This window comes from Salmo trutta, chromosome 32, assembly GCF_901001165.1.
Source record: "Salmo trutta chromosome 32, fSalTru1.1, whole genome shotgun sequence".
Classification (NCBI taxonomy): domain Eukaryota; kingdom Metazoa; phylum Chordata; class Actinopteri; order Salmoniformes; family Salmonidae; genus Salmo; species Salmo trutta.
The window spans coordinates 21807571-21835012 of NC_042988.1; the positions used below are offsets into that span (position 1 = coordinate 21807571).

Consider the following 27442-nt stretch of genomic DNA (forward strand, 5'->3'; position numbering starts at 1 on the left):
GGTGAAAATCAAGTCTGATATTAGTCAGTTAGGTTATTTATGGATTGTAATGGAAGAACACATTCTGGCACATATGAACACTGTTTCCATGCAACAAAATAGCTGAGTCACAAAATAGCTGAGTCACATTTCCAGTGTAGCTTTATAGGTGAGATACCTTACGTGTGGCTACATTACGATTTTGGTTTATGATGCCTGATTTTCAATGACCTTCATAGACAGGTGACCTCAAACACCAGACTGTTTGGATGCAGAAGAATACCACAATGGAGCAATTCATTTGACATATAGGGTCTTATAGAGCGGTATCATTAAGGGCTTGAAATGTCTTCCCTCTCACAGACCCAATTTCTGTAACGTCTGATTCATTGTATTAGTGTCTCAAGTTGTTCCATCACATGTTAAGAGGAAAGACATTCATGCGTGCTGTCATTACCACAAAAATGTACCCCTGTCGTGGACTCATAACAATGGTAGCCAGCCACCTGCATCTATTGGGGAAGCAAAGCAGCCAGGGTTGTAAAACCGGCCCAGATGGCGTTCCCTTCAAATATCACCGTGTCTGTGTCCAGTTACAGCAGTCTCCTGGTGTCTGTGTTTTAAACAAGGGGGTTAGCTATGTGTGTCTCACTCTGGCATAGCATACCATTTTTAACCATGGCACAGCATTGGGTATCATAGCATACCATTTTTAACCATGGCACAGCATTGGGTATCATAGCATACCATTTTTAACCATGGCACAGCATTGGGTATCATAGCATACCATTTTTAACCATGGCACAGCATTGGGTATCATAGCATACCATTTTTAACCATGGCACAGCATTGGGTATCATAGCATACCATTTTTAACCATGGCACAGCATTGGGTATCATAGCATACCATTTTTAACCATGGCACAGCATTGGGTATCATAGCATATCATTTTTAACCATGGCACAGCATTGGGTATCATAGCATATCATTTTTAACCATGGCACAGCATTGGGTATCACAGCATACTTTTAGCGTAGCGCCATGTCAGCACTCTACTGCAGTTGTCCGTGGGCCGGGGCGTGGCATGGGGCGTGGGCCGGGGCGTGGCACAGGGCGGCACGGGGCGGGGCGTGGCACGGGGCGTGGCACAGGGCGTGGCACGGGGAGGGACACAGTTCAAAAAGCCTGTGTGAACGCAGGACAGGATATGAATTAATAAACGTGAAAGGACAAACTGTACTGTCAGTGAGGAACGGGGTGACAATTTCCTAGAAGCAGGGGCTTTGCTTACACACATTTTGTGTCAATGAGAAATATGATGTATATTTATCTCTATCCATGCCTTACACACTCAGTGGCCAGTTTATTAGATACACCCATCTAGTACTGGGTCGGACTTCCCTTTGCCTCTAGAACAGTCTGAATTCTTCAGGGCATGGAAACATTGCTCAATTGGTATCAAGGGATCTAACTTTGCCAGGAACACATTCCCCACACCATTACACCACCGCCACCAGCCTGTACCGTTGACAGCAGGCAGGATGGGTCCATGGACTCATGCTGCTTACGCCAAATCCTGACTCTGTCATCAGCATGACGCAACAGGAACCGGGATTCGTCGAACCAGGCAACGGTTTTCCACTCATCAATAGTCCAGTGTTGGTGATCGCGTGACAACTGGAGCCGCTTCTTCTTGTTTTAAGCTGATAAGGAGTAGAACCTGGTGTGGTCGTCTGCTGCAATAGCCCATCCGTGACAAGGACCAATGAGTTGTGCATTCAAAGTCGCTTAGGTCACTCGTTTTTCCCATTCTAATGTTCATTCAAACAGTAATTGAATTCCTGGATGCCTGTCTGCCTGCTTTATATAGCAAGCCATGGTCTCCTGACTCATGAACAAGGTGGTGTACCTAATAAACTGAGTATAAGTGATCCCTTTCATAGCATTTGGATGTATTAAGGAGTAATGATGCTACTGAAAGGTATTTCAGGAGAGTATTTAAGACAGGCAGTTAATCTGAATGTAAGATTTCCATTGGTAGATGTATTTTTGTTTTCAAAGATAAATGGGCCTTCATGGAATATGTGATGTGTGTCATATGATGTCCATATAACTGTTATGCGAACATATGTTGACCCATTGACTGTCTGCAATGAATTTTACTTGTGGTACGTAAATATATCTGTACTGTTTTACACAACTCCATCACATGCATATAATAAGACTGTGAAGGCACATTTTGTGAGCCACGCTGTTATGACACACGTCAGTTTCAGACACTTAACACATTAACTGGGCTGGATACAATTCTAACCACATCCTTCCTCAATTAACTGTCACACTGTGTTTATTGTCTCTCTTATATAGGCCTACTTGTTCCTTTGTACTATAGAGACACTACTTATAGGGATATATAGATTACTATAGTGTTATATCATTACTGAAGGGGTTCTCTTACAGAAAATCTCAAAAAGCAAAGTTACTGCTATGATGTATTCAAATGTGCCTTAGCAACCATATTTCATAAAAGCACCAAAATTATTCTCCGCAAAAACAAGACCCCAGAACAACTCCAACACTTAGCAGATCATACCTTATTTTATTAAACATATAAATACACATTTCAACAGGGGAAATAAACACAAAGTACAGGAGAGAAATATCTATATAAAAAGCCAGATTAGAGAGATGTAAATGAGGGTCCATGAGAAGTTCTTGTGTTACTCAAGTGCACTGCAAATTGCTTGGTGTTTGACTTGTTTTAGGATTTCCATCAGGCATTCTGCACATCTTGTATGGGTGAACATGGCGTTCGAACATTTCATAACACCCAGTTTGTACAGATATCATGGGGGACCAAACGGTCTACTGTTGATCGAGATTTATGAGAGCCTGATAAAATATGTTGATGAATTCCAAAGCTGTGGCAGGAGAATGGAGACCGGGTCACATCACCACAGGAATCATAATCACCTAACACTACTGTGTCTGGGTGTGTTAGTTACCACAACAATACTGAGGAGAAGGAGCCAGTAATCCACACAGTAGGAAACACTCATTATGGGACCAACCTGTGTTAAAAACACAGAACTGGAAAATCACCAACCAAAACTCATGCAGTTGACAACAAACGTTCCCCTTAATAGAACGTGAGTTAATGAATGAGGTGGTGTTATGAACACCCCAAGAGGAACCACCGCTGAGTTTCTAATATCCATCTGAAAAGATCCATGGATTTAGAACCAGCTCAGACTACATGGCAGCACAGTGGAGCAGTGTCCCTTCTTTCTGGTGACATTGACAAGGGTCCACATTGGCCAGGTGGCATCTGTTCAACGTTACATGACTGTCCATGTTGTACATTAGAAAATCCTCCTCACAAGGTCACAGCTTGACAAATGTGATTTTACATGTATTCAACCAGAGGGAAGAAAGAACGTGAATATGATTGTGATTGTCTGAGTGAAGACGTGGCAGGCAGGCATAATATAAAAACATCATTTAGTGAGGGCATGAATGAATGTGACATTATTTCAGAAAAAGTACCCTCTGTATACAACTGCAACCTGTTCAGACCTCCCTATTCCCCCTTTATTGTGATAATTATAATGAGAATGATTGTGAAAATGGCTACATTTCCATCTGTCATCATTGATAGATTTGCAAATGTTCTGACATGGTCTGTTGTATGAAGAGCTCACCTATAAGTAAGACTCTAGGTTATGAAGCATTGTTCATCAGTACACTGAATCTCATAATATGTAAACATTGCCTGAACAATCATTAAGTAAATATTTGCAACCCGTACTAAATTCATAACTCTATAGTTGACAAGACACTCATTTCATCATCAGTCAATCAAGTAATTCCACTATTCTAACAGAGGGAATTACACACGTTTTGAGCACTAGGAGAGATTCTGCTAATCTGACCCATTGAAACCCGACTGTTTCTGCAGGGAATACATTCGGCCTCTCCCATTTAACCAGAGGTAGGACCAGTTGATCTTCTGCTAGAGGTTGTGTAGTAAATCACTGAGTGGGCCTCTACTCCCCATAGAAACCTGAAGAGGTAGCCTACTGATGCCTCACACCCATCTATGTTAGTCAAAACATTTGCAAACCAGATTAAATTCAGTGTTGACAGTATAACTGAGATCTCAATCTCGTCCCCAGCTAGGTTACGGAGTTCAACGCTTTTGCACTTTGTTTCTGCTGAGCCTTTATTTACAATGGAGTTCAGAAGATGTTTCCATAATTGTCACTGAAAACCAGTTTACATTATCAGTCAAAAGAAAGTTGACTAGGCAAGTCAGTTAAGAATTTGTTCTTATTTACAATGATGGCCTACCCCGGCCAAACCCTAACCCGGACGATGCTGGGCCAATTGTGCGCCACCCTATGGGACTCCCAATCACGGCCGGTTGTGATACAGCCTGGAATCAAACCAGGATCTGTAGTGACGCCTCTAGCACTGAGATGCAGTGCCTTAGACCGATGCGCCACTCAGGAGTCCTTTGACATCCATAGGTAGAAAATGTTCCCAAAAACAATGATAAAAATACATCAGCCTTTAATCTGGCTTCAATCTTCCTCAAATGATTGCATACTTTGCTGTATCTCAACACAAACTGAATTACAGTATTAACATTTCTTTACACGTCTCCTTAAAACACCTCTGATGTGAAAGTCAGCTTTCAGACACTTTAAACCAAAGCTTTGAGTCCACACATACTGAAGAGCCCACTTCTCAGACACAACAGCATGCAGTGGAGCCACTGAGTCAAGTTTCACTAAGCTACATAGTACTTACAAAATAGACATTTTAAAAAGGGATACATGGCTACATGAAACTTGACAAAATGGCTACAGTGTTTGTCCATGATCTGTACTATACAGATACCCATACCACAAACAATATTGAAAACATATTTTTTCTGGGCTATAAGATCAGCCGAGAACACAAAACCATCATCATTTGTGTTGCAGTCCCATTTTGTTTTTGTCTGCTGGTTATTGTGAAATCTGGTCACATCGCTGGAGCGTTATTGAACACCAAGGGAGAGAAGAGTTTTGAAAAACAGCCAATGATCAAGCACTTTAGCAGATCACATCCTATCCTAAGTAAGTGCTCTGCTGGGTCCAGGGCTCGACTTGCATTGATGAAGAAAACCACATTTCCCAAAGTCCTTTGGGAGGGGGGGTTCAGAGACTCCACCCCCTTCGTTATTCCACTTCCTCATATTGTTATTAGTGGTTCTCCCCCGGTTCTTCCCAGGCTTTGATGAGTTATGATGAAGAGAGAGAGAGGAAACAGACGTCCTCCAAAGAAGACATTGTTCATCGTCATTTTAGAAAAACAGAAAGAAAGGAAGGAAAACAACAGTAGTATGTCTTTTCCCCTTGGCCAACAAGACCCTTTAATCCTGACAGCCAACCCCCTTAGTAGATTCATTAGGCTGCACTCAGCCCAGCCCAGCCCAGCCCCACCCTCTCCTCCCTCCCTACCCAGCCCCCTTCCTCCCACACCTGGGTAGAGTCTCATCTCTGGCCATGCAGGACCGATACAACAGGGGTCTGCTGGGCGCTGCCGGGCTGGGACACAGGGGGCCACATGGGGGTCTGGTGCATGTGGTGATGGTGCTGGTAGATGTGGTGGCCTGTGGGCGAGGAGGGGGGCAGCCAGACGGGTTGGTGGGTGGGGGGTGATGAGGCCCAGAAGGATCCGAAGCCAGCTGTGGAGGAGGGGGGGGAGCAGGCCATGGACACCTGGGTGGGACCTCCGCCTCCGGAGCTCCCCGAGCAGTCTGACGCCCTCAGCTTGGAGAACATGGTGATGGTGTCGGGGAAGTTAGGCGGCGTGGCTGGGGTGTTCCTTGGAGTGCACATCTGGAAAACAGAAGACACGTGGGGTTTAAAATGAGTGACTTACATTGAGTTGAATGCAAACACTTCATTAACACATTTTGTCCCAATGATTTGGTCCCCATGGGGTGCTTCCATTGCTGCTGCCTGCTGTGAACTGTATGTACCAATAGAAGGCATGATTGGTGAGTTCATAAAACAAATAGTCTAGACTAGTTAGTTACTGTTGTGGGAGGCAGTTCACTTGTAGACTTGGGCATTGTGTGCAGTACAACTGCTGAACATTTGTGAAGACAAGGTTTCTAAACCCTGCAGCCACCGACATCCATTCACTGTGGTAAACATGGCAGCTTAACATGCTGTGCAGTTACACAAAATGTCAGATGTCCCCACTGAGGCCATGAATTACTTTATCATTTGTAAGACTGAGTGTGGTGCCTCAGGATAGAAACACCCCCACCACCAGCAGGGATCAGGTAGCAGGCTAGCAGCCATTACAGGAAGGAGGACTTCTTAGCATTGCAGGAGGTCAGGGCTGTTTTATTTCTAACACACAGCCATGGCCCCGCTGACATGAGGGTCACGCAAGCACCCGAAATGTGGATCTAATAGTATAAAAGAGGTGTCTAAAGTTGAAAAGGTAAATTGATTAGGTCACCAAACCAGATTAGAGCCTGGGGCAGGCATGGTCATAGCTAGCTAGATACTAGACATTTTGAAAGTGGAGGGAGCAGAGTGTAGTGCAGCATACAGTATAGTATTGAGTGTATCGTTGGGAAGTGAGGCACAGTCTTAGTGTTGATGTGAGGTGACAGGTCTGTCAGAGTGAGCAGCAGCTGCTCCAGTTAGGAGATGGACAAGCATGGTTTCAGTCTGTCTGGGTCTGTGATGGTTGACCACACTGAAACTGCCCCTCCTGCAGGACCCAAGATGGTGGTCCATACAGGGGGTTTCCTGTTTTTCTTAGGAGAGATGTGACTGAGTTTTGCTTTAAGCTGTGAATTATTCAACTTGTTTGTTATGGAAATCAATAGTAAAGGAGATATTCAAATATGACTTATCTAGTCAAGTAATCAAATTTAGCTATAAAGCAATGAAGTCGACTCAGAAGCAATACAGCTGCTTAGACTGTCCAGATGCAGCTGTAAGGCTAACTATAAGGCTTGGTCCTAGTGAAGCAGTGAATAGGTAGACAGAACAATAACAACCGTATGATGGGCAGTGTTTAGCTACAGTGCTGTGCTGTGCTGGGAGGGTGTGGCTGGGGCCTTGTATAGCAGGTTTGGCTGAGAGGAAGGGCAGGTCTGGACTGGACCCCATCTGCCGCCCATATGACGCCCACCGTTACACAAAACACATACACACATTCACAAGGGAGTTTGAACACTACGTACTTTCAAGTTACAACTGTTGCGATATCATCCTTAATGTTTACAATAGTGGTACAGCTAGTAATAGTAGTAGTGGTGATAATAGTAGTAGTAGGGATAATAGCAGTAGTGATAATAGCAGTAGGGATAATAGTAGTAGTGGTGACAGTAGTAGTGGTGATAATAGTAGCAGTGGTAGGGATAATATTAGTAGTAGTAGTAGTAGTAGGGATAATATTAGTAGTGATAATAGTAGTAGTAGGGATAATAGTAGTAGTAGTAGTAGGGATAATAGTAGTAGTAGTAGTAGTAGTAGTAGGGATAATAGTAGTAGTAGTGGTGATAATAGTAGTAGTAGTGGTGATAATAGTAGTAGTAGTGGTAATAGTAGTAGTAGTGGTAATAGTAGTGGTGATAATAGTAGTAGTAGTAGTAGTAGTAGTAGTGATAATAGTAGTAGTAGTATTGATACTAGTAGTAGTAGTAGAAGTAGTAATAATAATAGTAATAGTAGTAGTAGTAGTAGTAGTAGTAGTAGTAGTAGGGATAATAGTAGTAGTGGTGATAATAGTAGCAGTGGTAGGGATAAGAGTAGTAGTAGTAGGGATAATAGTAGTAGTAGTAGGGATAATAGTAGTAGTAGTAGGGATAATAGTAGTAGTAGTGGTAATAGTAGTAGTAGTGGTAATAGTAGTAGTAGTGGTAATAGTAGTGGTGATAATAGTAGTAGTAGTAGTAGTAGTAGTAGTAGTGATAATAGTAGTAGTTGGTTTATATTAGTAGTAGTAGTAGAAGTAGTAATAATAACAGTAATAGTAGTAGTAGTAGTAGTTGTAGTAGTAGTAGTAGTAGTAGTAGTAGTAGTAGTAGTAGTAGGGATAATCGTAGTAGTAGTAGTAGTAGTAGTAGTAGTAGTAGTAGTAGTAGTAGTAGGGATAATAATAGTAGTAGTAGTAGGGATAATAATAGTAGTAGTAGTAGTAGTAGTAGTAGGGATAATAGTAGTGATGGTAATAGTAGTGGTAGTGATAATAGTAGTAGTAGGGATAATACTAGTGCTGGTAATAGTAGTGATAATAGTAGTAGTAGGGATAATAGTAGTGCTGGTAATAGTAGTGGTAGTAGTAGTAGGGATAATCGTAGTGATGGTAGTAGTGCTGGTAATAGTAGTGATAATAGTAGTAGGGATAATAGTAGTGCTGGTAATAGTAGTGGTAGTGATAATAGTAGTTGTAGTAGGGATAACAGTAGTGATGGTAGTATTAGTAGGGATAATAGTAGTGCTGGTAATAGTAGTGATAATAGTAGTTGTAGTAGGGATAACAGTAGTGATGGTAGTATTAGTAGGGATAATAGTAGTAGTAGTAGTAGGGGTAATAGTAGTAGTAGTGATAATAGCAGTAGTGGTAATAGTAGTAGTAGTGGTAATAGTAGTAGTAGTAGTAGTAGGGATAATCGTAGTAGTAGTAGTAGTAGTAGTAGTAGTAGTAGTAGTAGTAGTAGTAGTAGTAGTAGTAGGGATAATAATAGTAGTAGTAGTAGGGATAATAATAGTAGTAGTAGTAGTAGTAGTAGTAGTAGTAGTAGGGATAATAGTAGTGATGGTAATAGTAGTGGTAGTGATAATAGTAGTAGTAGGGATAATACTAGTGCTGGTAATAGTAGTGATAATAGTAGTAGTAGGGATAATAGTAGTGCTGGTAATAGTAGTGGTAGTAGTAGTAGGGATAATCGTAGTGATGGTAGTAGTGCTGGTAATAGTAGTGATAATAGTAGTAGGGATAATAGTAGTGCTGGTAATAGTAGTGGTAGTGATAATAGTAGTTGTAGTAGGGATAACAGTAGTGATGGTAGTATTAGTAGGGATAATAGTAGTGCTGGTAATAGTAGTGATAATAGTAGTTGTAGTAGGGATAACAGTAGTGATGGTAGTATTAGTAGGGATAATAGTAGTAGTAGTAGTAGGGGTAATAGTAGTAGTAGTGATAATAGCAGTAGTGGTAATAGTAGTAGTAGTGGTAATAGTAGTAGTAGTGGTAATAGTAGTAGTAGTGGTAATAGTAGTGGTGATAATAGTAGTAGTAGTAGGGATAATAGTAGTAGTAGTAGTAGGGATAATAGTAGTAGAGATAATAGTAGTGATGGTAATAGTAGTGGTAGGGATAATACTAGTGCTGGTAATAGTAGTGATAATAGTAGTAGTAGGGATAATAGTAGTGCTGGTAATAGTAGTGGTAGTAGTAGTAGGGATAATCGTAGTGATGGTAGTAGTGCTGGTAATAGTAGTGATAATAGTAGTAGGGATAATAGTAGTGCTGGTAATAGTAGTGGTAGTGATAATAGTAGTTGTAGTAGGGATAACAGTAGTGATGGTAGTATTAGTAGGGATAATAGTAGTGCTGGTAATAGTAGTGATAATAGTAGTTGTAGTAGGGATAACAGTAGTGATGGTAGTATTAGTAGGGATAATAGTAGTAGTAGTAGTAGGGGTAATAGTAGTAGTAGTGATAATAGCAGTAGTGGTAATAGTAGTAGTAGTGGTAATAGTAGTAGTAGTGGTAATAGTAGTAGTAGTGGTAATAGTAGTGGTGATAATAGTAGTAGTAGTAGGGATAATAGTAGTAGTAGTAGTAGGGATAATAGTAGTAGAGATAATAGTAGTGATGGTAATAGTAGTGGTAGTGATAATAGTAGTAGTAGTAGTAGGGATAATAGTAGTAGTAGTAGTAGGGATAATAGTAGTAGTAGTGGTGATAATAGTAGTAGTAGTGGTGATAATAGTAGTAGTAGTGGTAATAGTAGTAGTAGTGGTAATAGTAGTGGTGATAATAGTAGTAGTAGTAGTAGTAGTAGTAGTAGTGATAATAGTAGTAGTAGTAGTATTGATACTAGTAGTAGTAGTAGAAGTAGTAATAATAATAGTAATAGTAGTAGTAGTAGTAGTAGTAGGGATAATAGTAGTAGTGGTGATAATAGTAGCAGTGGTAGGGATAATAGTAGTAGTAGTAGTAGTAGGGATAATAGTAGTAGTAGTAGGGATAATAGTAGTAGTAGTAGGAATAATAGTAGTAGTAGTGGTGGTAATAGTAGTAGTAGTTGTAATAGTAGTAGTAGTAGTGGTAATAGTAGTAGTAGTGGTAATAGTAGTGGTGATAATAGTAGTAGTAGTAGTAGTAGTAGTAGTAGTAGTGATAATAGTAGTAGTTGGTTTATATTAGTAGTAGTAGTAGAAGTAGTAATAATAACAGTAATAGTAATAGTAGTAGTAGTAGTAGTAGTAGTAGTAGTAGTAGTAGTAGTAGTAGTAGTAGTAGTGATAATAGTAGTAGTAGTAGTAGTAGTAGTAGTAGTAGTGATAATAGTAGTAGTAGTAGTAGGGATAATCGTAGTAGTAGTAGTAGGGATAATCGTAGTAGTAGTAGTAGTAGTAGTAGTAGTAGTAGTAGTAGTAGTAGTAGGGATAATAATAGTAGTAGTAGTAGGGATAATAATAGTAGTAGTAGTAGTAGTAGTAGTAGTGGTGATAATAGTAGTAGTAGTAGGGATAATAGTAGTGATGGTAATAGTAGTGGTAGTGATAATAGTAGTAGTAGGGATAATACTAGTGCTGGTAATAGTAGTGATAATAGTAGTAGTAGGGATAATAGTAGTGCTGGTAATAGTAGTGGTAGTAGTAGTAGGGATAATCGTAGTGATGGTAGTAGTGCTGGTAATAGTAGTGATAATAGTAGTAGGGATAATAGTAGTGCTGGTAATAGTAGTGGTAGTGATAATAGTAGTTGTAGTAGGGATAACAGTAGTGATGGTAGTATTAGTAGGGATAATAGTAGTGCTGGTAATAGTAGTGGTAGTGATAATAGTAGTTGTAGTAGGGATAACAGTAGTGATGGTAGTATTAGTAGGGATAATAGTAGTAGTAGTAGTAGGGGTAATAGTAGTAGTAGTGATAATAGTAGTGATAGTAGTAGTAGTAGTAGTAGTAGTAGTAGTAGTAGTAGTAGGGATAATAGTAGTAGTAGTAGTAGGGATAATAGTAGTAGTAGTGATAATAGCAGTAGTGGTAATAGTAGTAGTAGTGGTAATAGTAGTAGTAGTGGTAATAGTAGTAGTAGTGGTAATAGTAGTGGTGATAATAGTAGTAGTAGTAGGGATAATAGTAGTAGTAGTAGGGATAATAGTAGTAGAGATAATAGTAGTGATGGTAATAGTAGTGGTAGTGATAATAGTAGTAGTAGTAGTAGGGATAATAGTAGTAGTAGTAGTAGGGATAATAGTAGTAGTAGTGGTGATAATAGTAGTAGTAGTGGTGATAATAGTAGTAGTAGTGGTAATAGTAGTAGTAGTAGTAATAGTAGTGGTGATAATAGTAGTAGTAGTAGTAGTAGTAGTGATAATAGTAGTAGTAGTATTGATACTAGTAGAAGTAGTAATAATAATAGTAATAGTAGTAGTAGTAGTAGTAGTAGGGATAATAGTAGTAGTGGTGATAATAGTAGCAGTGGTAGGGATAATAGTAGTAGTAGTAGGGATAATAGTAGTAGTAGTAGGGATAATAGTAGTAGTAGTGGTGGTAATAGTAGTAGTAGTGGTAATAGTAGTAGTAGTGGTAATAGTAGTAGTAGTAGTGGTAATAGTAGTGGTGATAATAGTAGTAGTAGTAGTAGTAGTAGTGATAATAGTAGTAGTTGGTTTATATTAGTAGTAGTAGTAGAAGTAGTAATAATAACAGTAATAGTAATAGTAGTAGTAGTAGTAGTAGTAGTAGTAGTAGTAGTAGTAGTAGTGATAATAGTAGTAGGGATAATCGTAGTAGTAGTAGTAGTAGTAGTAGTAGTAGTAGTAGTAGTAGGGATAATAATAGTAGTAGTAGTAGGGATAATAATAGTAGTAGTAGTAGTAGTAGTAGTAGTAGTAGTAGTAGTAGTAGTGGTGATAATAGTAGTAGTAGTAGGGATAATAGTAGTGATGGTAATAGTAGTGGTAGTGATAATAGTAGTAGTAGGGATAATACTAGTGCTGGTAATAGTAGTGATAATAGTAGTAGTAGGGATAATAGTAGTGCTGGTAATAGTAGTGGTAGTAGTAGTAGGGATAATCGTAGTGATGGTAGTAGTGCTGGTAATAGTAGTGATAATAGTAGTAGGGATAATAGTAGTGCTGGTAATAGTAGTGGTAGTGATAATAGTAGTTGTAGTAGGGATAACAGTAGTGATGGTAGTATTAGTAGGGATAATAGTAGTGCTGGTAATAGTAGTGGTAGTGATAATAGTAGTTGTAGTAGGGATAACAGTAGTGATGGTAGTATTAGTAGGGATAATAGTAGTAGTAGTAGTAGGGGTAATAGTAGTAGTAGTGATAATAGCAGTAGTGGTAATAGTAGTAGTAGTGGTAATAGTAGTAGTAGTGGTAATAGTAGTGGTGATAATAGTAGTAGTAGTAGGGATAATAGTAGTAGTAGTAGTAGGGATAATAGTAGTAGAGATAATAGTAGTGATGGTAATAGTAGTGGTAGTGATAATAGTAGTAGTAGTAGTAGGGATAATAGTAGTAGTAGTAGTAGGGATAATAGTAGTAGTAGTGGTGATAATAGTAGTAGTAGTGGTGATAATAGTAGTAGTAGTGGTAATAGTAGTGGTGATAATAGTAGTAGTAGTAGTAGTAGTAGTGATAATAGTAGTAGTAGTATTGATACTAGTAGTAGTAGTAGAAGTAGTAATAATAATAGTAATAGTAGTAGTAGTAGTAGTAGTAGGGATAATAGTAGTAGTGGTGATAATAGTAGCAGTGGTAGGGATAATAGTAGTAGTAGTAGTAGTAGGGATAATAGTAGTAGTAGTAGGGATAATAGTAGTAGTAGTAGGGATAATAGTAGTAGTAGTGGTGGTAATAGTAGTAGTAGTGGTAATAGTAGTAGTAGTGGTAATAGTAGTGGTGATAATAGTAGTAGTAGTAGTAGTAGTAGTAGTGATAATAGTAGTAGTTGGTTTATATTAGTAGTAGTAGTAGAAGTAGTAATAATAACAGTAATAGTAATAGTAGTAGTAGTAGTAGTAGTAGTAGTAGTAGTAGTAGTAGTAGTGATAATAGTAGTAGTAGTAGTAGTGATAATAGTAGTAGTAGTAGTAGGGATAATCGTAGTAGTAGTAGTAGTAGTAGTAGTAGTAGTAGTAGTAGTAGTAGTAGGGATAATAATAGTAGTAGTAGTAGGGATAATAATAGTAGTAGTAGTAGTAGTAGTAGTAGTAGTAGTAGTAGTAGGGATAATAGTAGTGATGGTAATAGTAGTGGTAGTGATAATAGTAGTAGTAGGGATAATACTAGTGCTGGTAATAGTAGTGATAATAGTAGTAGTAGGGATAATAGTAGTGCTGGTAATAGTAGTGGTAGTAGTAGTAGGGATAATCGTAGTGATGGTAGTAGTGCTGGTAATAGTAGTGATAATAGTAGTGCTGGTAATAGTAGTGGTAGTGATAATAGTAGTTGTAGTAGGGATAACAGTAGTGATGGTAGTATTAGTAGGGATAATAGTAGTGCTGGTAATAGTAGTGGTAGTGATAATAGTAGTTGTAGTAGGGATAACAGTAGTGATGGTAGTATTAGTAGGGATAATAGTAGTAGTAGTAGTAGGGGTAATAGTAGTAGTAGTGATAATAGTAGTGATAGTAGTAGTAGTAGTAGTAGTAGTAGTAGTAGTAGTAGTAGTAGTAGTAGGGATAATAGTAGTAGTAGTAGTAGGGATAATAGTAGTAGTAGTGATAATAGCAGTAGTGGTAATAGTAGTAGTAGTGGTAATAGTAGTAGTAGTGGTAATAGTAGTGGTGATAATAGTAGTAGTAGTAGGGATAATAGTAGTAGTAGTAGTAGGGATAATAGTAGTAGAGATAATAGTAGTGATGGTAATAGTAGTGGTAGTGATAATAGTAGTAGTAGTAGTAGTAGTAGTAGTAGTAGGGATAATAGTAGTGGTGGTAATAGTTGTGGTAGCAGTTTGATTAGTTTACAGGAAGGTCCTAGTAAATCATTATATTTGGCCAGGCTATGGGCTCAAACCAGAACTTCTCCTACAGTATTTATGGTCTTGTTTTGTCATCAGAAGCCACAGGGTAGAGCTTGTACAGCCCCACAAACAGTCACATCCCTCATGGGCTCACACACCAGAGGGGAAACAGGTGAGATGACAAATGCCATGTGCTACTATTACTACTACTACCACCACCACCACTATGATCACCACTACTACGACTACCACCACCACGACTACGACTACCACCACTACCACGACCACCACAGTGCACTACCCACTTTCCATGAATTAAATTATGTACAGAGTAATGAAAGGTCAGGTCAAGTACTAGGCCTAATTAAATAAATAAAAACCCAGCCCCATGTTAACAACAAGCAATGCAACTCTGGATGTCAAGTGGTTGTGGAAATGTGACCCTTCGGTGTAGCTTTAAGGCTATAAGAGTCCCTTACATACACACATATTTGTTCTCCATGTATAGTCAATAGTGTTTGATTGAGGGCAGTGTTGTTTACATTATTGTTGCTACACGGAGCTCTTTCTTACCCACACCCACTGTTTCCCCTGTGGCTCCCCCAGGCCCCAAGGAGAGTGCAGGGCAGCCTAGAGAGAGAGAGAGGGGGAAGGACTAACACCCGCAATACATGGAGATGGCTTGCAGCTGCTGATGACTGACTCTCCACACTCTATCCTTTAACAGCCCTTCCTCCCCCTCTGTAGCAGATAGCTCGCTTACATCACTCCTCCCAGCATGCACATGCCCGCCTCACACACAAACACACTTGTACACATGCACATACACACTCACTCGCACACACACTCGCAAACACACAAACACCCTCCAGCGGTATGACGTAATGGCTACACCGAAAATAATAACAAACCCTGGCCCCCGCCACTCACACACTTCCTCTCTCTCAAGCTTGAACATGCTCCTCCCACCCAAGAGGAAGGGAAAGAAGAGAGAAAACCAAAACAATGTTGTAGCAGCAGAGCAGCAGCAGACAGATGATGATAAGGGGATGGCTGGGTTCAGTGTGCACGTCAACGCTGCATGCTCACAGCACAGCCTCCATGTGGTAAACGTTACATTACATTACCAGCTCGCCGCTCCAGGGCTTTTACTGGTCAAATGAGGGAGCAGAAATGGTTTCATGCACGGACCACATGATCACTATGGCCGTTAGGGAATAGCATTGCGTAAATTGGCTTGGGCCAAGAACAGGGGCCAGCTTTGTGCCATTGCTTTCATCACGGTTAAATGAGCTATTAGGACCCAGCTACTTCGCTGTGCCTGACATATGGAGTTGCCATAACAATGCATATTTTCATGCAATTCATGTTGAAGGAAAGGTTTCAAAATATTGTGTAAGGTTTGAGAATTCATGATATGAAACATGTGTTGCACTAAAAAGCATGGTGCCGGTCCATGTGGCAGTATATCTTAAGTAAGCTTACCCTAAAAGGCTTGGGCAGTGTTGAAAACCAATAAGCACCGTGGAGTAGTACAGCAGGATGTAGACTATACTACTCAGGAGCGATAACTCCAGTGATGTCACTCTGCCAGACACAGCTGTACTACTATGCCCATGGCTCTAGTCCTGTCGGTGAATCTGTCCCTCTGACTGAAGAGGAAGAGCAGACTGGCCTGGCCACCGACACTGCAGCCATGCCGTAAATTAGCTCCCTGAACACACTGACAGAATGTAATACATGCCTTAAGCCCTTTTTTCTTTTTTAGGGGGAACAAAATGCACTTACCATCTGGTGGTGGTGACTAGGGATGTTGGCCTCCTGGAAAAAGGAGCTTAAGGCTGTCTGTGGAGGAAGAGAGAGAGACAGAACGAGGGGAAGAGAGGAAATTGTGTGTGAGAACATTGTGAGAACTTGAACTGTCATTTGCGGAAGGGTGGGCATTTGATCTTTGACTGTTGCACGATTTGTTTCTGAATATTCGTGAAAAAAACTACTTTTAGAACACAAGGCCCGCACTGGAAAAAATGTGTGCATTTATCTATGCCAACAGTGCGCAACAATGCGTCATTTATCATAACCATCAAAGATAACGAATCCTAATTGCTAAATTGCCTCATATATACACGGAGTGAACAAAAACATTAAGAACATCTTTCTAATATTGAGTTGCGAATGACCCCCCCCACTCCTTTACCCCCAGAACAGCCTCAATTCGTCGGGGTATGGACTCTTCAAGGTGTCGAAAGTGTTCCACAGGGATGAGGACCCATGTCTCCAATGCTTCCCACAGTTGTGTCAAGTTGGCTGGATGTCCTTTGGGTGGTGGACCACTCATGATACACAGAAAACTGTTGAACATGTAAAAACCCACCAGCGTTGCAGTTCTTGACACAAACAGTCTCAATTGTCTCCGGGCTTAAAAAAAAACTATTTAACATGCCTCCTCCCCTTCATCTACACTGATTGAAGTGGATTTAACAGGTGATGTCAATTAGGGATCATAGCGTTCACCTGGATTCATCTGGTCAGAGCAGGTGTTCATAATGTTTTGTACACTCAGTGTATATTCAATCAATTAAAAAACAAGTGCCATTTAAGATACATTTACTGAAACTGTAATATCAACTGGTTATATTATATATTGGAACTCAATCTTCAAAAAGGTAGTAACCTCAGCAGTGTGGCATTTTCTTGTAGAAGCCTATAGCTTGTTTTGTTAATTTAGCAGACAAGACTTATTTCCAGAGCCCTTATCACAGTCAAGACACATCTATTTTATAGTAGCAGTTAAGAGCGTTGGGCCAGAAACCGAAAGGTTGCTGGTTCGAATCCCGAGCTGACTTGGGAAAATCTGTTGATGTGCCCATGAGCAAGACACTTAACCCTAATTGCTCTGGATAAGAGCATCTGCTAAATGACTAAAATGTACAAATGTAACATAACAGAATAAAATAGAACCGAATAGTGAGAAGTGATGCACATCTGATCATTTGAAAAGGGTTACAAACCAAAATACGTACAGTTGAAGTCGGAAGTTTACATACAGTTAGGTTGGAGTCATTAAAACTCGTTTTTCAACCACTCCACAAATTTCTTGTTAACAAACTATAGTTTTGGCTAGAGGTCGACCGATTATGATTTTTCAACGCAGATACCGATACCGATTATTGGCGGGCCAAAAAAACCCCGGTACCGATTAAATCGGCCGATTTTTTATTTATTTTTCTTTGTAATAATGACAATTAAAACAATACTGAATGAACACTTATTTTAACTTAATATAATACATCAATAAAATCAATTTAGCCTCAAATAAATAATGAAACATGTTCAATTTGGTTTAAATAATGCAAAAACAAAATGTTGGAGAAGAAAGTAAAAGTGCAATATGTGCCATGTAAGAAAGCTAACGTTTAAGTTCCTTGCTCAGAACATGAGAACATATGAAAGCTGGTGGTTCCTTTTAACATGAGTCTTCAATATTCCCAGGTAAGAAGTTTTAGGTTGTAGTTATTATAGGAATTATAGGACTATTTCTCTCTATACGATTTGTATTTCATATACCTTTGACTATTGGATGTTCTTATAGGCACTTTAGTATTGCCAGTGTAACAGTATAGCTTCCGTCCCTCTCCTCGCCCCTATCTGGGCTCGAACCAGGAACACATCGACAATAGCCACCCTCGAAGCAGCGTTACCCATGCAGAGCAAGGGGAAAAACTACTCCAAGTCTCAGAGCAAGTGACGTTTGAAACGCTATTAGCGCGCACCCGGTTAACTGGCTAGCCATTTCACATCGGTTACACCAGCCTAATCTTGGGAGTTGACAGGCTTGAAGTCATAAACAGCGCAACGCATTGCGAAGGGCTGCTGGCAAATGCATGAAAGTGCTGTTTGAATGAACGCTTACGAGCCTGCTGCTGCCTACCATCGCTCAGTCAGACTGCTCTATCAAATCATAGACTTAATTATAACATAATAACACACAGAAATACGAGCCTTAAGTCATTAATATGGTCGAATCAGGAAACTATCATCTTAAAAACAAAACTTTTTCCTGTCAGTGAAATGCGGAACCGTTCCGTATTTTATCTAACGGGTGGCATCCCTAGGTCTAAATATTCCTGTTACAGTGCACAACCTTCAATGTTATGTCATAATTACGTAAAATTCTGGCAAATTAGTTCGCAACGAGCCAGGCGGCCCAAACTGTTGCATATACCCTGACTCTGTGTGCAATGAACGCAAAATGACACAATTTCACCTGGTTAATATTGCCTGCTAACCTGGATTTATTTTAGCTAAATATGCAGGTTTAAAAATATTTCCTTCTGTGTATTGATTTTAAGAAAGGCATTGATGTTTATGGTTAGGTACGATGGTGCTTTTTTCGCAAATGCGGTTTTGTTAAATCATCCCCCGTTTGGCGAAGTCGGCTGTCTTTGTTAGGAAGAAATAGTCTTCACAGTTCGCAACGAGCCAGGCGGCCCAAACTGCTGCATATACCCTGACTCTGTTTGCAAGAGAAGTGACACATTTTCCCTAGTTAAAAGAAATTCATGTTAGCAGGCAATATTAACTAAATATGCAGGTTTAAAAATATATACTTGTGTATTGATTTTAAGAAAGGTATTGATGTTTATGGTTGGAGCAACGTGTACCTAAGCGATTATATGCAATGCAGGACAGGCTAGATAAACTAGTAATATCAACCATGTGTAGTTAACTAGTGATTATGATTGATTGATTGTTTTTTATAAGATAAGTTTAATGCTAGCTAGCAACTTACCTTGGCTTCTTACTGCATTTGCGTATCAGGCAGGCTCCTCGTGGAGTGCAATGTAAAGCAGGTGGTTAGAGCGTTGGACTAGTTAACCGTAAGGTTGCAAGATTGAATCCCCGAGCTGACAAGGTAAAAATCTGTCATTCTGCCCCTGAACAAGGCAGTTAACCCACCGTTCCTAGGCCGTCATTGAAAATAAGAATGTGTTCTTAACTGACTCGCCTAGTTAAATAAAGGTCTTGAAATAAAAAAATTTAAAAAAACAAATCGGCCAAATCGGCGTCCAAAAATACCGATTTACGAGTGTTATGAAAACTTGAAATCGGCCCTAATTAATCGGCCATTCCAATTAATCGGTCGACCTCTAGTTTTGACAAGTCGGTTAGGAGATGTACTTTGTGCATGACACAAGTAATTTTTCTAACAATTGTTTACAGACAGATTATTTCACTTATAATTCACTGTATCACAATTCCAGTGGGTCAAATGTTTACATACACTAATTTTACTGTGCCTTTAAACAGCTTGGAAAATTCCAGAAAATGATGTCATGGCTTTAGAAGCTTCTGATAGGCTAATTGACATCATTTGAGTCAATTGGAGGTGTACCTGTGGATGTATTTCAAGGCCTACCTTCAAACTCAGTGCCTCTTTGCTTGACATCATAGGAAAATCAAAAGAAATCAGCCAAGACTTCAGAAAAAAAGTTGTTGACCTCCACAAGTCTGGTTCACCCTAGGGAGCAATTTCCAAATGCCTGAAGGTACCACGTTCATATGTACAAACAATAGTACGCAAGTATAAACACCATGGCACCACGCAGCCGTCATACCACTCAGGAAGGAGACGCAGTTTGTCTCCTAGAGATGAATGTACTTTGGTGCGAAGAGCGCAAATCAATCCCAGAACAACAGCAAAGGACCTTGTGGAGATAATGGAGGAAACAGGTACAAAAGTATCTATATCCACAGTAAAGTGAGTCCTAAATCGACATAACCTGAAAGGCCGCTCAGCAAGGAAGAAGCCACTGCTCCAAAACCACCATAAAAAAGCCAGACTACGGTTTGCAACTGCACATGGGGACAAAGATCGTACTTTTTTGAGAATTGCCCTCTGGTCTGATAGAACTGTTTGGCCATAATAAACATTGTTATGTTTGGAGGAAAAAGGGGGACGCTTGCAAGCCGAAGAACACCATCCCAACCGTGAAGCACGGGGGTGGCAGCATCATGTTGTGGGAGTGCTTTGCTGCAGGAGGGACTGGTGCAATTCACAAAATAAATGGCATCATGAGGATGGAAAATTTGTGGATATATTGAAGCAACATCTCAAGACATCAGTCAGGAAGTTAAAACTTGGTCGCAAATGGGTCATCCAAATGGACAATGACCCCAAGCATACTTCCAAAGTTGTGGCAAAATGGCTTAAGGCCAACAAAGTCAAGGTATTGGAGTGGCCATCACAAAGCCCTGACCTCAATCCTATAGAAAATTTGTGGGCAGAACTGAAAAAGTGTTTGCGAGCAAGGAGGCCTACAAACCTGACTCAGTTACACCAGTTCTGTCAGGAGGAATGGGCCAAAATTCATCCAACTTATTGTGGGAAGCTTGTGGAAGGCTACCCGAAATGTTTGACCCAAATTAAACAATTTAAAGGCAATGCTACCAAATACTAATTGAGTGTATGTAAACTTCTGACCCACTGGGAATGTGATGAAAGAAATAAAAGCTGAAATAAATCATTCTCTCTACAATTATTCTGACATTTCACATTCTTAAAATAAAGTGACCTAAGACAGGGAATTTTTACTAGGATTAAATGTCAGGAATTGTGAATGTATTTGGCTAAGGTTTATGTAAACTTCCGACTTCAACTGTTTATTTTTTTCGGATATACACAGTTGTGTAGTTTATTCTGCCTGTTCTTTGGAATTTTCTAAATGGAATAACAATTCCACTTTGAACACTGCACGGGGATGAATTATGACCATGACATCTGTTTGGTGAGTAGGCCTAGGCTTAATGATTCTGATGAAAATACACTATGTCTTTATCAAACTAATGTTTCAGCATATTTCAGAGTAGAACCTATCTATGGGGGGGTTATATATAGCCAAGGCTAACCAATTCTAAAATGGCACTAGTAGTTCGCAAAGTGGGGTCGTCACTAGTTACCACAGCCACAAGGTCAAACACCCGAGTGGTGCAGGCACTGCATTAAGGCACTGCATCTCAGTGCTAGAGGTGTCACTACAGACCCTGGTTCGATTCCAGGCTGTATCACAACCGGCTGTGATTGGGAGTCCCATAGGGCGGCGCACAATTGGCCCAGCGTCGTCCGGGTAAGGCCGTCATTGTAAATAAGAATTTGTTCTTAACTGACTTGCCTAGTTAAATAAAGGTTAAATAAAAAAATAAACCCTGCCTGTTTCTACAATGTCTCTTCTTAAAATCAGATTTTAAACCTAACCCATAACCCTAACCACAATGCTAACCTTATGCCTAACCTTAAGACCAAAAAGCACATTTTTTGTTTTCATGAATTGTTCCGTACAGCCAATTTTGACTTTGTGGTAACTAGTGACAACCGCAAGGTAGCATATTAAAGCAGAAAATGACGCAATTATTACAAAACTGCAGCGCATTGTTGGAACACATATTTCCCTACTTCAGTCAACCAGTCCATTTTGAATTTGTGATAAAACTGATGTCATTTGGCAAGGAATGTAGCTTGTGTATCCCATCAGTTAGATCAGTTTTTAATGGGCATTTAGTTCTGTAGGCCTAATGGGAGCTTGTGTATCCCATCAGTTAGATCAGTTTTTAATGGACATTTATGTAGGCCTAATGGGAGCTTGTGTATCCCATCAGTTAGATCAGTTTTTAATGGGCATTTCTGTAGGCCTAATGGGAGCTTGTGTATCCCATCAGTTAGATCAGTTTTTAATGGGCATTTAGTTCCGTAGGCCTAAATGGGAGCTTGTGTATCCCATCAGTTAGATCAGTTTTTAATGGGCATTTCTGTAGGCCTAATGGGAGCTTGTGTATCCCATCAGTTAGATCAGTTTTTAATGGGCATTTCTGTAGGCCTAATGGGAGCTTGTGTATCCCATCAGTTAGATCAGTTTTTAATGGGCATTTATGTAGGCCTAATGGGAGCTTGTGTATCCCATCAGTTAGATCAGTTTTTAATGGGCATTTCTGTAGGCCTAATGGGAGCTTGTGTGTGCATTCAACACGCGTGTGTAGAGGGAGTGGTCAGAACACAACTGAGTGAGTGAGACAAGGAGAGCAGAACTGTGTGATGCTTGGCTTGTTTTTTTTGTGTGTGTTAGGCAAATGCACATGTACAAATTGAACATTAGAGTCAAAACAAATTAACATTGTCTTCAATAAAAAAAAATTGGACCAAATAGTTCTACAGTATAAAAAAATGATTGAGTTTTGACGTCTGTTCAAGTACTCATGCCCATCCTTAGTTTGCGGACCACAAAACAGTAGTAACACATTTCACCTTCCTTTCCGCTCACACTGGAGAGCCTGACCCCCATCCCCCTCTGCTAGCATCGGCCTATGGGTCAGTTGGTACGAGTAGATCACATGACTCTGGGGTTAAAACTATTATCCTCCACTGTCCAAAACAGGGTTTGTAAACCACGCGGAGAGAGAGGCAGTGGCAGACAGGCTAACGGCTCAGTGAGAAAGAATGTACACACTACACAGGCTTGTTTAAAATCATAATTAGCATGGAAAAGAAGATCGCTAGAAGCCTAGTACTGTTCCTTTACTTAAAACTAGTGTTTACAACTCAGTGACATGTAAACACTTTAGGCTATATAAACTACCGTGAATAGGGTATGTGCTATATTCTCAGGGACAATTCACATAGGCCACAACAAAACCTTGTTTGTGACAGCCTTCCTCTGACGGGCTATGAGAAAACAATGTAAACAAGTAGTCCTACTTTCAGTTGCTGCCCTTGAACACAAACAAGGAAGTCCATAGGCTACTTCTATTGTTTCACTCTGTTGTGAATACAAAGACCAGCCTGGTAAGGACACCATGGTCCGGAAACAAAAATACACTGATACCAAAACATATCCTTAGTAGTTTATCAGATTTTATTGCAAGATACCGGTTTTATGATTCATGTAGTCTGACTGGCCCATGATTCAGGTTCTTTTTAAGAGGTGGAAAATTGACAAATGCTGTGTCATTCCTTCGTATACAAATCGCCTCAAATATGAATGTGTCTTAGTAACTGGATTAAAATAATTGCATGCAGCCTACTACTAAAATGACAGCCTCCATTTCCCTTCACTAGAATCTCTCTTTGCGAACACTTCAATGAATGTGTGGCTTCCCCTCACGGCTGAAGCCGGCCCCCTCCCCCACAAACCATGCTCTGTGGTTGTTTGACAACAGCAGCAGTAGTGCTGGAATGTCTGCTGCTCAACGTGACACACATATCAACATGAATGTGCTGCACTGCCATTGTCTACCAGGCTGCTGGAATCACACTGTTCTTTGACTGTTTATGTTTTTTAATGTTAAGGGTGTTTCTGTGTACATCCAAGACCATCAACAATGGTTCCGTTTCACACACAAATTATGTAGGTTACAAACACACAGTGCAACACCATATCTAAGAGCATCGGCATAAAAGTTTCAGTACTACTCATGGGCTTTAAGTGAGAGCATCCATTACCTTACAGAGCAGAGAACCTAGCAATGGAGCAGAGAACCTAGCAATGGAGCAGAGAAGAGTCATGACAGTGTTGCTTATGTAACATGACTGACAGAACACGGCAATGAAGCCCAGCACTAGGCCTATATAAAAGCAGAAGAATTGAACAGGTGTCTAAATGAGGGCACAGCAAACAATAACAAAAACATATTTTTAAAAATAGCCTGAAATAGAATAGGATAAATAAATATAGGTGAACACAAAAATAATACTTAGGGTGATACGGAAGAGTGCAGAAGAAAGAAGTGCATTAATAATGGTGTAGTAACAGGGATAATGAGGCTGAGTGGGGGCTGTGACCTGAGGGAGTGACAGCCTGCCCTGCAGCCAAGAGCCATGAGCAGACACGACGACACAGCCTGCCCTGCAGCCAGGAGCCATGAGCAGACACGACAACACAGCCTGCCCTGCAGCCAAGAGCCATGAGCAGACACAGCCTGCCCTGCAGCCAAGAGCCATGAGCAGACACAACAACACAGCCTGCCCTGCAGCCAGGAGCCATGAGCAGACACGACAACACAGCCTGCCCTGCAGCCAGGAGCCATGAGCAGACACGACAACACAGCCTGCCCTGCAGCCAGGAGCCATGAGCAGACACGACAACACAGCCTGCCCTGCAGCCAGGAGCCATGAGCAGACACGACGACACAGCCTGCCCTGCAGCCAGGAGCCATGAGCAGACACGACAACACAGCCTGCCCTGCCCTGCAGCCAGGAGCCATGAGCAGACACGACAACACAGCCTGCTCTGCAGCCAGGAGCAGCCCAGTGAGAGGGACATTATACTGACATCATAGAAAGATGACTAGCCACAAAAACATTCAATTAACTAATAAAGGCTAACATTTTGAGATTGTATTATACATAAATATTTTATATAGAGAGACTCTACATATACACAATATGTATACACAATATATACACAGAGAGCACAAAACATTAGGAACACCTTCCTAATATTGAGTTGCACCCCCTATGCCCTCAGAATAGCCTCAATTCGTTGGGGCATGGACTCTACAAGGTGTTGAAAGTGTTCCACAGGGATGCTGGTCCATGTTGACTCCAATGCTTCCTACAGTTGTGTCAAGTTGGCTGGATGTCCTTTGGGTGGTGGACCATTCCTGATACACACGGGAAACTGTTGAGGATTGAAAACCCAGCAGCATTGCAGTTCGTGACACACTCAAACCGGTGCGCCAGGCACCTACTACCATACCCCATTCAAAGGCACTTAAATATTTTGTCTCGCTCATTCACCCTCTGAATGGCACACAATGTCTCAATTGTCTCAAGGCTTAAAAATATTTTGTTAACCTGTCTCCTCCACTTCATCTACACTGATTGAAGTGGATTTAACAAGTAACATTAATAAGGGATCATAGCTTTCACCTGGATTCACCTGGTCAGTCTATGTCATGGAAAGAGCAGGTGTTCCTAATGTTTTGACCCCCCACTCCTTAGCCAACAGCACCAGCGGGAGCTCAGCCCAGCCATAGGCAACTAGCCCTTTGACCTTGAGCAAGACAGGTTGCCCAGAGGAGGCTAAGTTGTCTCTGCAATGCATCTGCTCCAATCAAGCTACAGGCCGACTCTGTTCTCAGAAGCTTGGGAGGACCTGAGCAGCCTCCTCAGCCCCTTCAAACCACCTGGCGCAGCCACTTCTGCTCGCGTGTAAGCACTAAAAAAAGCTTGGCCATTAGACAGAGCGGAGGTGTGTTTGGGAAACCATCTGGAAGCAGAGGCCTGAAGCCTCAGATCTTCTCAGAATCTCTCTGTTGTCCATACTTAGGGCCCTGTTGAATATTTCAAACCAGTGGCCAGCTGAGCTCTTCAAACAGGAGCGGATATAGCCTACAAGGCTTTGCATACTTTTCATTATACATTACTCAAGGGTGTGCTTCAACATGAACTGGGTTTTTCTTTCATATCATGTAGTGAATTATTTATTCACTAAATAGGTATGTTACTATTATGCTCATTCAAATTACAATTCCACCTTGCTGGTCTGGCTGAAGCCATGACTGAAAAGGGTCACGCAGTGTGTCAGCTTAGAAGAAACGCCTGTTCATATGGTGTGCATCTCTGAGCCAGGACTAGGAGTACTGGATATGAACAACTGGAAGGATAAGGCACCGTAATCTGCCTAAAGATAGATATCCCCTATGAATACTCCTGGACAAGAGTACGGTCAATCCAGCAGGTCCGCTGTGTCCCCTGTCCCTAACCTTGTTCAACAAGCAATCATAAACACAATGTTCTTTAAATGTGTGTTTGTAAGTGTGTTTATTGGTGCACTACTCTTACGCAGCCAAATATGGAAAGTAATAACTAGTAGAAGCTTGTTCCAAAATTGGAAGTGTGTATTGACTGGTCATAAGTCATACCAGTTGGGACAGAGGTATGAATTGCTGTGTGTGCTAGCTATGTAACATACATGCTATTACATTAAATAGCCTACACTTTTTCAGAGCTGCAGCAATATTCAAAAACAAAGGCAACGTTTGAGACAAGTTTTACTTACTACAACAATGGGGTCTGGACAGGAAGAGCCTCTGCGTGTTTGGTGGTGTCAAGTCAAGAATGTAAACAATGTTTACCTTATGGATTCAAAAACCTCAACTAGGTATTTTCTTTCTGGACACTCCTATTCAGACATAATTGATGGAAAGCGCTCTAACGTTACATTATCTAGCTAATTCGCTCTCTGGATAGTTAATTAGTTAGTTAGTTACCAAAAGCCAGTTGCACTATTACTGTATCTAGCTAAATTAGACGCTCGAGATTGATTATGTTCGTATGGCATTGAAAGAAATCGGATCAGACTACTATCAACTGCAACCATGGCTAGTTAGATAATGCAAATGTATATTGAATAGGGTCAAAATGAAAAACCTAACATAAAATAACCAACGTAACCAATACAGATATCAAAACAATAACGTTAGCAGCATCAATTTCCCATCTAGTTAACGTTAACTGGTGTGAACAGTCAAAGCAGAAATTCGATGGCAAACACCGCATTTCCTAATGTTAGACCAGGTCTTCCGGATTATTCACCGTAAAAGCATGGTCGTATGACTGGGTTTACTTACATGGTTGTAAAAAAAATCGCCACACTAATTTCGGAGAACTTCTCCTTCTTTGCCTTTGTTAGCTAGCTAAAGTGGCTAGTTAGTGCATCGCTATGAAACCAACATATAAACACACACATCGCATACCTCGAATTGCCAGTGAGCCGCTTGAAGAAGCTGCTTCGCTTGATCAGCAGCACAACCAGCAGTCAAAACAAACTGGTTGATCATCACTTGATGCCTGAGTTCGTCCATATTCACCGACATAACCGCTTTTCACCCCCCACCTCAGTTATTTTATCGTTGAAACCTGGGAAAACAAAGTCTCGTTTTTGTTCTTCAAAATTTCGAAATCATTCGCTCAAACCTGACCCTCCTTACCACGCTCTACCCTCGCCTTCCAGTAACAACAAATATGTCCATGTCATCACCAACAACAAAGCCAAGCACAACAGCTGATTGGATAAACAAGTCAGCAAGATTGTACGGGCTGGTACACCATTGGCTATCACGCGAGCCAGCAAGCGGTTGGAGTAAAGTAATTGCAGGGTACATATATATTCATTGGTTGGATACCAGAGGATGAGTAAATCACACCTATTGGCTTATTTCTATAAGAAGGTATATG

At 40.6% G+C, this 27442-nt stretch overlaps 1 protein-coding gene across 1 annotated transcript; it reads right to left on the bottom strand.

The window, feature by feature from the left end:
• Positions 1-5481: 5481 nt before the first annotated feature.
• Positions 5482-27242, bottom strand: LOC115171420 (UBA-like domain-containing protein 2). Its single transcript, XM_029728218.1, has 3 exons — positions 26962-27242; positions 16000-16056; positions 5482-5868 (listed from the first exon to the last, which is right to left on the bottom strand). Exons 1-3 carry the CDS (start codon positions 27079-27081, stop codon positions 5521-5523), a joined length of 525 nt encoding a protein of 174 aa, XP_029584078.1. The 5' UTR covers positions 27082-27242; the 3' UTR covers positions 5482-5520.
• Between the last annotated feature and the right edge of the window lie 200 nt (positions 27243-27442).

What these genes read in the sequence shown, in the direction of transcription:
- LOC115171420 (XM_029728218.1), bottom strand. Translation starts at nt 27,081, where the DNA reads ATGTCGGTGAATATGGACGAACTCAGGCATCAAGTGATGATCAACCAG. An exon ending in CGGCTCACTGGCAATTCGAG is followed by an intron (nt 16,057 to 26,961) that starts GTATGCGATGTG and finishes CTTCCTCCACAG; the next exon opens with ACAGCCTTAAGCTCCTTTTT. An exon ending in CTAGTCACCACCACCAGATG is followed by an intron (nt 5,869 to 15,999) that starts GTAAGTGCATTT and finishes TCTGTTTTCCAG; the next exon opens with ATGTGCACTCCAAGGAACAC.